The sequence below is a fragment of the Acanthisitta chloris genome, unplaced genomic scaffold, assembly GCF_000695815.1.
Source record: "Acanthisitta chloris isolate BGI_N310 unplaced genomic scaffold, ASM69581v1 scaffold5777, whole genome shotgun sequence".
Taxonomy (NCBI): domain Eukaryota; kingdom Metazoa; phylum Chordata; class Aves; order Passeriformes; family Acanthisittidae; genus Acanthisitta; species Acanthisitta chloris.
Window position 1 is genome coordinate 5,076 of NW_008680807.1, and position 12,322 is coordinate 17,397.

The window sequence follows — 12,322 nt, forward strand, 5'->3', positions numbered from 1 at the left end:
GTCCCTCCTGCAGAAAACCTGGCAAAGGTCTCACAGTGCAGCCCTGCTCTTTCAAGGTCTGATGTTGTTTTATCTGCTGTCAAATCAGAAGCAGTAGCAATGGGTAAGCTGGCACGGTGTGGAGGGGAGGGAATAAATATTACCTGCTTTTCACTGGCAAAATGGAAAGCCCTCTGCCTGACTTTTGTGGGATCATCCTCATAAACTGCTGTCTGCAAGATCTCATGTGGTTTCACTTGGTGTTGTTCTGAATATGTGTATAGAGATGAGCTGACACTTGTCTCTCTTCCCAGGGGAAAGAGGTGATGAAGCAGAATGTGCACAGACCAATGTGGTCCCTCAGAATATCACTGACTCTCTGGCAGCCTGGAGAGTTGCTGTCCCTGCAGAGGCCCCTCAAAGGTGACATACTTGTGTTCAGTTTGCATGATGATTGATGATGGTGTAACTAAGCAGCTCCTTGCTTTCAGGATCTGCAGTTCTAGCTGTTCTTGGGTCATCCTATGGGGCTGGAGTTCTCCAGCACAGAGATCGTGTATTGGGACAGCTGATCTGCTGTCTAAGCTGGAGGGACAGTCTCTAGGGTGGAAATGTAATGCAGTGTCTCACATACTTGTCAAATGAGACTCGGTAGCTCCAGGAGCTTCTGGAATGTGAAGATATCTGAAACTGAGGTGGCTTATAATGTTTCTTTGTTTATATCTGCCTGACTTGGGCAGAACTCGTTCTTGGTGTGAATGCAAGGGGCTCTGTATGCTCGTGTATACCAAAGAATATTAAGTTTATGGATTGTTAAACTCGAATATATTGTGTTGCATTTGGATTGTTTGGATTGCCCACAGTTTGCATAGTGGGCATGGGGGAGTTAGGTGATGCACTGGCACAGACAGTGTTATGCAGGTCGTGTGTCTCCTCAGTCCTGTGGGAAAGATGACCTCTGTGTTCTGTTCTACTCCAGGGCAGGCAGGAGTAAAGCTACAAAGCAGAGAAAAAGCCAACAGCGCAAGCAGCCAGCAAGAATCAAAGCAGAGAGAAGTGCTGATGCCGTGGGTAATAAGGCAAAGGTTCCACCCCTGAAAAAAATGAAACTGTACGTCATCAAAGTACTTCTGTTTGGGGCTGGGAGGGGGGATGCAACTGTTCCTTTGGAAAGGATTTCCACCTGGCTGAGAGGGTTCTCCCAGGAAGGTTAAGGGGTGGTGGCTGGAACTGATTGCTGATACAGCCATTTCTTGTTCATGAAACCAGTAAGAGCGGAAGAAATGTCTCTGGAGGTAGAGATGTGAATGAAATAAGCATGGGTTTCTTCAACTTCCTTCTCCTTACTCAGTGTCTGTCAGTTAGCTTTGAATTTGTATTAGCTTTTCCATCAGGAAGTCATCAGACAGTCATTAGCTATGAAAGAGTCACAGCTAAAATACTTCTCAAATTAGCTTGACAACTGAGATACCACATGGTGATAAGCTTGAGGTCAGGAAATTGAAGCATGTTCTTTGAAATACTGCTGTACCTCAATGAATGACAGTATACCTCCCTCCTCCAGAAAAGTTCCAGAAACTCAGTAATTCATTTCCCTTCTGCAGCCTTAGAGTACCAGGGAAAACTGGACAGTCTGTACCTGGGCCTGTGGTGAGATAAGGCCAGCCTGGCATACCTTAGACCTCACCAGGTGTTGGGATGTTGTGTATGGTGGTGAGAGCTGCAGGTGATCTTTCATTTTGAACACAGTTAACCGGAATGGTTTGCCCTAACAACTTGTTATTTTTAGTTCTGGCAGCAGAGAGAAGGTGACAGAACCATCCACAAAGGGAGAGCCCTCCCAGGATCCTGACCTCTCCCCAGGGAGAGAGAGAAACAAACTGATCGTGCCTTCCACGCCAACAATGTTGAAGTACGTGGCTTTCTTGTGACTTGTCTGCTAATCACAGTTGATTTAGGTGACAGCCCTGGCTGAGTGTTTTCAGCTTCAACTTAGCATGTGATGGTATCACATTTAGTAAACACCAGATCAAGGCAACAATATTAGGATGAAATGTATTTCACCAGCTGAACCTGTGCACAGGAGAGCTTTAGCTTTTTGTTTGAGGACAAGGTTATTCTTATTAAGGAATGGAACATGGACACAGAAAATGAGTCTGCAGAATAGCAGCTAGCTGTGAGATTTCTTGAGCTAACAAAATCCAAGCAGATCTCTTGTAAAGAGTATATTTTTATAACAAGTGATGTTCCTGCAAGGAGGTCAGAAATAGCAGGTTCCTTGCACTAGCATCATGCTAACCATCAGGGAAGCAGAAATGTGTATCTCAGTCTTTCTTGTGCTTCTTCAGGAGGACCAAACTTCCTAACAAGGTGAAGAGTACAGAGGAGCAGGAGATGGAAAAGATGCAGCAGTTGCAGCAGGAGGTTATGGAGCTGCGGAAGATGAATGAGGAGTCTCTGAAAGCAGCTATTGCTGGACCAGGTGAGCTGTGCCTGAACTGCAGATTGAAGCTGTCCTGGGCTCAGCTGAAGAGTGCTGCACAGAGCTGTGCAAGTACCTTTGGAAACAAACATTCCAGCCTTTGAAATAAGTATTAGGAGGCTTTAACGTAGATCAGTCCCTAAACTGCCTGGATACAGGTGTATTTGGTTTTTGTCATGTTTTGAAAGGTTAAAGATGAGCTTTGTAAAAAACTGACAAGTTATTAGAAAGGAAATGCTTTTTTTAATCCCCACAAATCCTTCCCCCACCCTACTCCAAACGGCTTCCAGTCCTTACATGTTCCTTTCCTTTAGGACAACCCATGAAGAGATGTGGTGGTCAAGCCACAAAGCCAATAGATTTCCACTTCTGCACTGACAGTAGAATCAAGCAGCATATGGAAAGTCAACCTCGGAATGAGTACAAGGAGGTGGATTTTGCAGCAGTACTAAGGAAGCATCCCCCTTCTCCGGTGAGAGCCAGAGTGTTGCCAGCACTCAGCTGACTGATTCTTGACATCACCTCCTTGCTGCTTGTGCAACACCAGTGCTGGTGACCCGCAGAGAGGTTACCACAGCAGGGGAGGTGTTGTGCAAACCTGACTGACCTCACTGTGTCTGCATTGCCACAAGTCTCCAAAGGAACCTTGTGGAAAAAGGAGCCTTTTAATGTCAGGTCTTCCAGTCATTTCACCTCACACTTTAATCTTCTGCTTTGTGCTCTTTCCCAGTATGACTTGTGTATGTTCAGACTGTGAACACTTGTGCCTAATATTAAGTGTTACCTTCTTTTCCATGAGGCAAAGGGACAGATATTGTGCATCAGTGGGGAAAGGAAGTGTTATTGAAACCTTCTGACCACACTAACTGTAGCTTTCTGTCTGCAGACACGCATGCCAAAGGGACGCACTATCCCCAAGCCTTTCAATCTGTCCCAAGGAAACAAAAGAAAACTTGAAGAAGCCACATCAGAATATGTGTCCCTTGCTGAGCAGGTGGAAGCATTCCAAAAACGCACACCCTCTCGTTACCACTTGAGGAGCAGGAAGTCTGAGGAAAGTGAGTGGTCTTGGCTGTGTCCACAGAGATGGTGGTAGAGCAAGAGAGATGCTTTGCCTACTCTGGGCAAACAGTCTGTCTGTTGCAACCTTGCCATTAACTGCTGGTCTCTGAATTCACAGGCACAGTTTCAGGCAAGTCAGTGAAGCCTCAGGTCCTACACCCCAGAACACCTGTGCTCCTGACAAAGCAACGCTTGAGACCTGTCACCTGCAAAACTGCAGCAGAGTTAGAAGCAGAGGAAATTGAGAAAATTAAACAGTAAGTAAAGGTTTAATCTAGTTCTCCAAGGGATGATTGTACCCCACTGGAAATATCTTTCAGATACCAAAATATCACTTCCTGGGAATACCCTTTTTGTGTAAAAGAATGAGTAGCATGAAACCATTGAGGTTGTTTTAGCTTCTGCATGATTCTTTGGCTCTGATTGTAGTGAAGTGAGAAGCAGCCAATTCATTTTGAAGAAAGTGCTCTTAGGAGAGGTGATCTTGGGCTGAGTATGACTTTTGATCACAAAGCAAAGCCTTTATAGCAGTACAGCCTGCACTTCCAAACTCTCCTGTAGGCAAAGATTCGGATTTCTAGGAAAGCAATCCATAAGGCTTTCCTTATTAGTCTTTCTGTTTCAAAAGCAAAGCAAAGGAATTGTTGCTAGCTAGAGCTGCACACTATGTAACATACAATATATTGGTGACTGTCTCCACCTTTCCTGTGCAGGTACAAGTTCAAAGCACGAGAACTCAATCTCAAAATCTTTGAGGGTGGACCACTGCTGCCCAAGAAACCTGCTAAGAAGCAGCTCACACAACCCATTGGCTTTGAGCTGGAAATAGAAAAAAGGATTCAGGATCGTGAGAGTAAGAAGCAGCAGGAGGAAGAGCACTATGAGTTCCATTCCAGGCCATGTCCCACGAAAATCCTGGAGGAAGTTTTGGTAAGTTTAGCAATACCCGGACCTGGGAATTAGGACTGAGGTGGCAATTAGCTTCAAAATGTTGCATTATGTATTTAATCATCTTCAGTAAACTGTGTCTGCCACTAGGTAAGAATGGCAATGGGTTCATCCTATGCTGTTGGGTTGTTTCTCTGTAGTGTGTTTTCTTGGCACTTGGCCTTGGGTAACTCCTTTTTTGGCCCTTCTGAACAGGGTGTTCCAGAGAAGAAAAAACTTCCTGTTACAGTCCCCAAGTCTCCAGCCTTCGCCTTGAAAAGCAGAACCCGTGTGTCTGGCAGAGAGGAGGAAAAGGTAACAGTTGTGGCTAGGCTGGAGCCAGGTCTCTTGGTCCCACTGCAGAGCCTGCTGCCCCTGGCTGTGGATGAGGTGCTCTGGGCTGGGTATCCCCTTTCCTCCTGTGAGCAGTTTCTCCAGTGGTCACATCTGTCTGGAATAATTTAGACCTGAGGGCACTGAGGAGAGTTTGAGGTGTTGTTGCTGTGAGTGAGAAAAGTGAACTGCATAGATTTCTCAGGTTGTTGCCCCTCTGTATTCTGTCATTGAGGGCAGATATTGCACATGACCTTTTCTTCCTGAGGTGGGAGCAGGATTCTGAATGCATCATGTCCCTCCTCCTTTCCCTCTTGTGAAGAGGACATGGTAGAATTACAGTCTAATTTGGATGAGTACTAGAACTCTGAGAGTGGTTTGGAAAGAGGAAGAACTGGCCTGTGCTTCAGAATGCCAATAAATTGGCACTTCTTGGATTGCTAATTTCTGCAGTGTCCAGTGTTTGCTTGACCCTGCTGTGCCCTTTGTTACAGGAGCTCATCCAAAGCTCTTCAGGGCTTTGTTAGCAGGAGTTTCAGTCTTCCTACAAAAGTGAAAAATCAGATCCTAACACTAATATCCCTTTAGGAAAAAGAGGTGGTGCCTGTGATCAAAGCTAACCCTGTGCCCCATTATGGAGTGCCCTTCAAACCCAAAATGCCAGAGCAGAGGCACCTCGTGGAAGTTCAACCCTTCTCTTTCGATGCTCGGGACAAAGAGCGGCAGATACAGAAAGAGAAGAAGATAGAAGAAATGCAGAAGGGAGAGGTAAGAGCTGAAACCTGCCTCGAATTCCACTCCAGTAAAAAGAGTGTGGCAGAACTTGCCTCTTGTTATCTGTTAAACATCCAAGGACAAGAAATATTTCAAGTTGTTTGTTTCAGGTGCCAAAGTTCAAGGCGCTGCCTCTGCCTTACTTTGACGAAGTTAAACTGCCAGAAAAGAAGGTCAAAGCCCCAACTCTTCCTGAACCATTCCACCTGCAGGTGGATGAACGGGGAGCTGCCAAGCTCCAGAGCTGGAAACAGCAGGTAGGATGAAAAGGATAATGGAACTCACCAGACTTAAAGCAGCTGGTGGAGTTGTGGTTGACTCCAGAAAAAGTCCTGCTTGAGCTGAATCAGGAGCTGAATTTGAGCATTAAATAATTCTATCCATGGCATGAGACTTGTACTGTGGGTTAAGGATTGGTAGATTGAGGTGATTTATTTTTCTCACTCTATGGTAAGTGATGAGGTTTACCACAACTGTACAAAACAGCTGTGGGGTGATTTCCGAGCAGCAGCTCTGTGCAGCTGGATCCCTTTGCTGACCCTCTCTGTGCATTGACACATAAATAACATACTGCTTTGCTTGGATGAAGTCTGCACTGGACACCTGAAACTTTCTTCAGGCTATTTTTAGTGAAGTAACTGTTGGGCAACAAGTGACACAACTTTTTTGCTTTAATATCGTTTTCTATGGAAATGATTTGACACTTGTCTTTTCCAGTGTTGGGAATGCTGGACTCCGGGTGAGGAAGGGGTGAGGTGAGGGGTGGTCTCTGTTAAGCCTGGCACTTGATGTGCTCTATTTTCCTGTCTTCTCTTGCAGCTTAAAGAAGACTTGAAAAGGCAGAAAGAGGCAGCATGTTTTAAAGCTCGTCCCAACACAGTGGTGTACCAGGAGCCTTTTGTGCCCAAAAAGGAGTATAAGCTTCCAGCAGGTAGAATTACAAGTACTTGCTACATGGGCTTGGCTGATAGCTCAGAACTGATGCAATTAAGTGATGTTTTTTCTGGCTATTGCCTCTACTTCATCAGCAGAGCCAATAGTGCCTTGCACTTAATCAACTAATTGCCTAACAGCTTGTGTCCCCAGGGAGCAGGGGGGTTTCCTCTCTGCCCCCCTGTCCTGCTTCAGCATGGCAGCTGTATTTAGCAGCTCTGCTGCAATTGGCAGATGATTGATGTGTGCCAGCTCAGGACAAGGGTTTGGAGAATGTGAGGAGCTCCCTGCAGAGACAGCTGGTGTTTCTGCAGCGCTGTCACTCTGTGCCTCACATTTCTAATGAGATGAAGGCATCTAAGGCTTGGGTCGACTGAGCTTCATAGGGCATAAACCCAGCCAAAAACTTGTTTGTACTAACAATTGTGTGCTTGCTCCTTCCTGTGAGAACACCCACAATGGGGTGACGTCTGCATTAACAGTGCTCACATCTGGGAGTAAGGTTTTCTCTTTACCTGAAGCCTCGTGGTATCTCCTAATCACCCTTGCAAGATGAAGCTCTCCAAAGGGAAGCTTCCATTAACACTAGTGCTGCTCTGCTTTACCTGGCTCTCTTTTTGAAACCTTATCTCCTTTATTTCTAAACTTAGAGAGCCTTTCTGGTTCTGTAGTTGCTGAAAGCTTTGAGCTGGCAACAGAAAGAAGAGCAAAAGAGCGGCAAGAATTTGAAAAGCGATTGGCAGAGGCAGAAGCCTTAAGGGAGAGGCAGGGGGAGGAAAGGGCAGGAGGAGTATATCAGGCAGCAAGAAGAGGAGCGTGAAAAGGAGGAAGTTGCTAAGCTAAGGCAAGAAATGGTAAGTGAGCTGTTTCTGAGCAAGTGCTGTAAAGTAACCCAAAGGAATGTGGGAATATCCTCAAGGAGCTAATGTCACTCTTGAGCTGCATTAAGACTGTCTTTTCAAGGTTCCCTGTTGCAAACTGACTCCTGGAGTATATCAGGCAGCAAGAAGAGGAGCGTGAAAAGGAGGAAGTTGCTAAGCTAAGGCAAGAAATGGTAAGTGAGCTGTTTCTGAGCAAGTGCTGTAAAGTAACCCAAAGGAATGTGGGAATATCCTCAAGGAGCTAATGTCACTCTTGAGCTGCATTAAGACTGTCTTTTCAAGGTTCCCTGTTGCAAACTGACTCCTCGTTAACTTTACAAGTGGTTTAAAAAAAGCCAAACCTACAAAACAACCCACACAAAACAGGCAGCTCTGCTGAGATGGCTGAGGCTGGGAGCAGTACACGTGTAGTTTATTGGAGCAGAATGAGCTTAGTAAACCCACAACCCCAATGTGTGCTGTGTGTTCCTAGTGCCTCACTCCAGTGTCCAGTGCAGTGTGGTGGTCTAAGGCAGACACCTGCCTTCGTCCCACCCATGACTCACCTGCCAGTTTCAGCTTCTTCATAACTGCAAGCATTTGCTTCATTTTGTTCTTGATTGTATTTTTTTTTCTCACAGGTTCACAAGGCAAACCCAATACGCAAATATCGCAATGTGGAAGTGCAGCGTAGCAATCAGCCACTGACTTCACCAAAGTCTCCCAACTTCTCAGACAGATTCCGGTGCTGATGAGCATCCATGTCATAATAGGAGGGAAATCCCACCCCTCTCCACTCCCTTTGTCGGAGAGAGGGAGCAGTTGTTTTTTTGTAACTGCTCAATCTGAACTACTACACTTGGTTCCGTTGTTGTGTTGAGTATTTTAACTTCACCTGAGCCCTTAGCATTCCAGCAGTGCTGCACAGCCTTGCTTTGTATCCAGACCTCTTGTTCTTTGGAGACTAAACCAGGTCTTGTTGTTGCATACAAATATTGTGTAGCTACTAAATAAAAATTCCTAATGTGATTGCTGTTTCTGGCTAGTGGCTTGTGACCCTTTTCTGCAGAAGAGTTGTCAGTGAAGGGTGACCATACAGATGTGCTCATCTGGCAGTGCTGCCCTGGCTTTGTACACTAAGTGTTGGTTTCAAGTGTCTTTTTTTGTTAGGCTTTCGGTCTGTTTTAAGCTTGCATTGTGTTAAGTAATGTGAGGCTGCTGCAGGCAGTGTCATGCAGGGCTGACCTTTCTCATTGATGTTTAAACAAACCAATATAAGTCTTGCCCATGCTTTAAAGTAGTTCTCTGTGTATATGTTAGAGCATTAAACCTTCTTGTTGTGTTATAGCTGAAATCATTCTGTTTGGGGAACCATTTAACTGGTAAATGACTTGCTGTGAGCAGGTCTCTTGGCTACAGACACATCAACATCTCTGGCTGTTCTGGGTGGTGAGCAGACCTAACTATAGCCCAAGTGCTCAAATGAGCTGGAAGACATGACTGACAGTGTTGTGAAGAGCAGTCAGATTAAAGTCTTAAGAATTATTTTTTACCTTAACATTGTGCTCTGCTTTCTTACCTTTATGTCTTGCTGGAACATGTGTGAGCAGGGCTGCTCACTACTGTTGTGCTGTCTAGAACACAGGAAAAATGGGATTAATGGTAGGACAAACTATTTCTTTTTTGAGGGTTATGGCAAATGTTTGCTTTTGTTTCTGCTGAGTTTGGATACTGTTGGAGAAGTATTCTTAGAGTGTGGCCTTTAATTCAGATTTTTGAGTGGAGAGGAAAGGTGGTTCAAACTTGGTGTCAGACTCCAGCTGAGGGGATGGTTGAAGGTGCTGCCTCATCCTTGCCATGAGGATAACCAACAGCCAGAAAAGCTGCTGTCACTGCTGCTGTGACAATTGACAGGCATGACTGGAGCAAGAGGGATGTGTCAGCATCCTCCTGTTGAAAAACTTTAGGTCTGTGTGGATCTGTTCACAGGTGTGCAGCTTTTCCCTGTCTGCCTTAACCCTGTTTCTGACACAGTGGAACTGTTCTCTGTGATCTCCTGTATGGGGACACTGCAGGACCTCGGATGTGCAGTCAGGGAACCCTTGCTTCAGCCTCGAGTGCCAGCTCTGGAGCAGGCAGCATGTGGGCAGCAGGAGCAGCAAATATTTATGGTGAGTCAGGGGGAAGCTGGAATGATGATGAGCTGCTGAAGAATGTAAATGCAAGCAGGATAACGAGGCAGAGCTGAAGCAGCCACTGATCCCTGAAGGATGGAGCAGCTGGATTTCCCTGATGGCCCTACATGGCCTCTGCTCCTGCCCTGAGGAAGGGGTTGTGTGCCTGACAGCTTGACTGGTTTGGTTTTTTTCCCCAATGTGGTAACATTGAGTCTAATAAAAGACATTACTTCTTCTCATAAACATGACCTCTTGTATTCCTCATGTGCAGCAAACAGTGGAGGGAACCTCAGGCAGCTGTGCCTCCAAGGGTCTGGGGTGTTTGGCTGAGCTTGGAGTCACCCACTGGGTTCTTGCAGCCTGGTGGGTGGGATTCGCCCTCTTAATTCAGAGGGAAATCATGTCATGGTGGAAAAAATGCTCTAGTGTAAAAAGTGTGTAAAAGACAGGTGTCTCAGAGGAGCTGGATGTTGGTGAGGATGGGGTTTGGTCAAGGCTTCAGCAAGGTGATTTTCCCAGGGCTGGGGGAAAAAATTTAAAGGACTGGAGCAGGAGACTGGGATTTAAATGAGTGCTGTTCCAGCACCTGCCTCTGAAGTCAGGGTAGGCTGAGAAACTGATGTAAAATCTATGTTCTTGTTGTATGGACTTTGCAAAAACATTCTTGTACTCCAGAACTCAAAGCCTACCACCTTTATGTGTGTGTTTTGAGAGGGAGGGGTGAGAGGAAGGGGAAGCAAGGAGAGCTGGATACAAAAATATTCCCCCGATGCCTTTCTAGTGGAGCTGTACCCAAAATAATTTGCTGAACTTGGACCAGAGCTGGAACTCAAAGACAGGCAATGTTTTCTTGGAGCTTTATGTTGAGTTGAAAGATCTGTTTATCTGATGAATAAAATTCTTATGGAAAGGCTTGATGATGCTCTCAAAATACAGCTTTGCTTCTCCCCTCTCCACTGGGAAGCTGTTGGCTGCCACCATGGCTTGACCTGAGGCTGGAAACACATCAGCAAGTCCTGGTGCTCACTGGTGCTGCTGCCTGTGGACCCATTCCAGCCCTCGAGATGCTGCACAGTTCTGGACACCCTTTTGATGATGCTGGGATTTTTTCTTGTCTTTGCCCATCACCTTGGTGGCACCTGTTGTGACAATAGCAGCTTGTGGAAGTCCTGGGTGCCAATGGAAGCAGTTAAGCTGTGCCCGCCGGGCCAGACAGCCTGGCTGGTTTGTGTTACAACAGCATGGCTGGGATTCAGGTGGGGTGTTGTTCAGCCTGCCCTGGGCTCGATTTAGCCGGGGTGTAGGGTTTCCTGGAGAACGGGCTGCGTTTGGCCCCGAGAGCCTCCCTTCCCGTGGAAAACGTAAAGGTTAAAGTGTGCTGCCACAGTTGTGACAACGGCGTAGCTAGGGAACAGCGTGCTTGATGCACTGCCAGATAGCCCCAGGACAGGCTGTTTTCCAGCTGCAGCCAATGTAGGCTCTGGCTGAAGTTCCTGAATGGGAAGGGAAAAAAAAACGAAGCCCAAGCTGAGAACCCTGGGTGGTGGCTGGTTCGCAGGGACATGGAGCACACTGCTGCTCCCTGGGGTGTGGGGCTTTGGACCAAGGCATCCAAAATCCTAGGATGCAGCAGCTTTTAATTCTACAACTGAAAGGCAGCTTTCAATTCTACAATTCCTTCTTCCAAGAGGGCTGATTTCAGCTTATTTTCCTCTGCTCACAAATGAATTTTGTCTGTAATAATGGCAAACCATGGTCACCCACTGCCTTCGGAGAACCATTTCCACGGCACCCTAGTGCCTGCTTGCAGGCCTTTGCCTCCTCACCTTATCCCAAACTTCATGCCTGGACACCAACTTTGCTCCAAGGGAGTGTTTAAGATTGCAGACATCCTGGGAAGTCTGGCTGGTGTCCATGTGGGTGCTCCTGCTCTTCTTGGAGGGTTTAATCACAATATCCACTGGACCAACAGCTCTGAGGGGTCTGTGGGGCACAGTTTATGATATGCGAGCTCCTGCCCCGTGCCTGGACGTTCTCCTTTCACCCGGGGGTTTCTGGGACAGTGCAGAGCTAAAGGCTGGCAGAGTGGTGGCAGTACGTGCCTGAAGTGACATTGGTGGCCTCCAGGTGCCTGGCAGCTCTGGGCCAGAGGAGGGGAAAGGCAATTCCAAACTGTAATTTGGTGATGACAGTCGGTGGACAGAGAAGCTGCTGCCCAGGCACGGTGTCTGGATGGCTGGTCCTGCAGGCATGCCCTGTGGAGGCTGAGGTGGGAAGATTCCTGCTCACCCCAGGTGCAGTGACTGTGCTGGGAATGGGCAGTGTGGCTGTCACTGTCCTCGAGAGCTGTGGTTGCTGGTGATGCTCCAACTTCCACACGTACACAGCTGCATCAGCACTGGGTTGGAGTTGTGTACCTGCTCCTGCATCATCCCTGCTTGTCCTCATCACATTCCAGGTCCTGTCGTGGATGCTGGGGAAGGAGCTGGGCTTGCTGAAGCCACAGATCTGAGCTGTGAGTGCTGGAGTGGGACAGCCCTGTGTCTGCTCAGGAGACCCTGGCTGCATCACGCCAAGCAAGAGCTGCTCTTACATCGAGGTGTTGATGGTGGGTGCCTGAGACGAGGGCAGGGACTGGCAGGACAGCAGTACCAACCTCTGGGGCAGGGGACTAGCCATGGCCCCATTCTGGCTGGTCTCACTCTCAATGCCACATGTGAACTACAGCTCCTCTGGCAAAACCTGGTGGCCTGCTGAAAGCTGGGATTTGTCAATGTGGAGCAGCAGCACCATCT

At 47.1% G+C, this 12,322-nt stretch overlaps 1 protein-coding gene across 1 annotated transcript in view; it reads left to right on the forward strand.

Moving 5' to 3' along the window:
* The window catches only part of TPX2 (TPX2, microtubule-associated), an 8,492-nt gene extending 390 nt beyond the window's left edge, over positions 1–8,102 (forward strand). Inside the window, exons 2-17 of the mRNA XM_009077837.1 lie at positions 1–103; positions 294–402; positions 959–1,090; positions 1,769–1,891; positions 2,328–2,461; positions 2,776–2,933; positions 3,348–3,519; positions 3,642–3,780; positions 4,237–4,453; positions 4,667–4,765; positions 5,372–5,551; positions 5,668–5,814; positions 6,377–6,488; positions 7,141–7,280; positions 7,482–7,544; positions 7,992–8,102. The exon at positions 1–103 is cut by the window's left edge and continues 18 nt beyond it. Coding sequence (XP_009076085.1) covers positions 1–103; positions 294–402; positions 959–1,090; positions 1,769–1,891; positions 2,328–2,461; positions 2,776–2,933; positions 3,348–3,519; positions 3,642–3,780; positions 4,237–4,453; positions 4,667–4,765; positions 5,372–5,551; positions 5,668–5,814; positions 6,377–6,488; positions 7,141–7,280; positions 7,482–7,544; positions 7,992–8,102 — 2,139 coding nt within the window. The remainder of the gene's footprint in view (positions 104–293; positions 403–958; positions 1,091–1,768; positions 1,892–2,327; positions 2,462–2,775; positions 2,934–3,347; positions 3,520–3,641; positions 3,781–4,236; positions 4,454–4,666; positions 4,766–5,371; positions 5,552–5,667; positions 5,815–6,376; positions 6,489–7,140; positions 7,281–7,481; positions 7,545–7,991) is intronic.
* Positions 8,103–12,322: the final 4,220 nt, after the last annotated feature.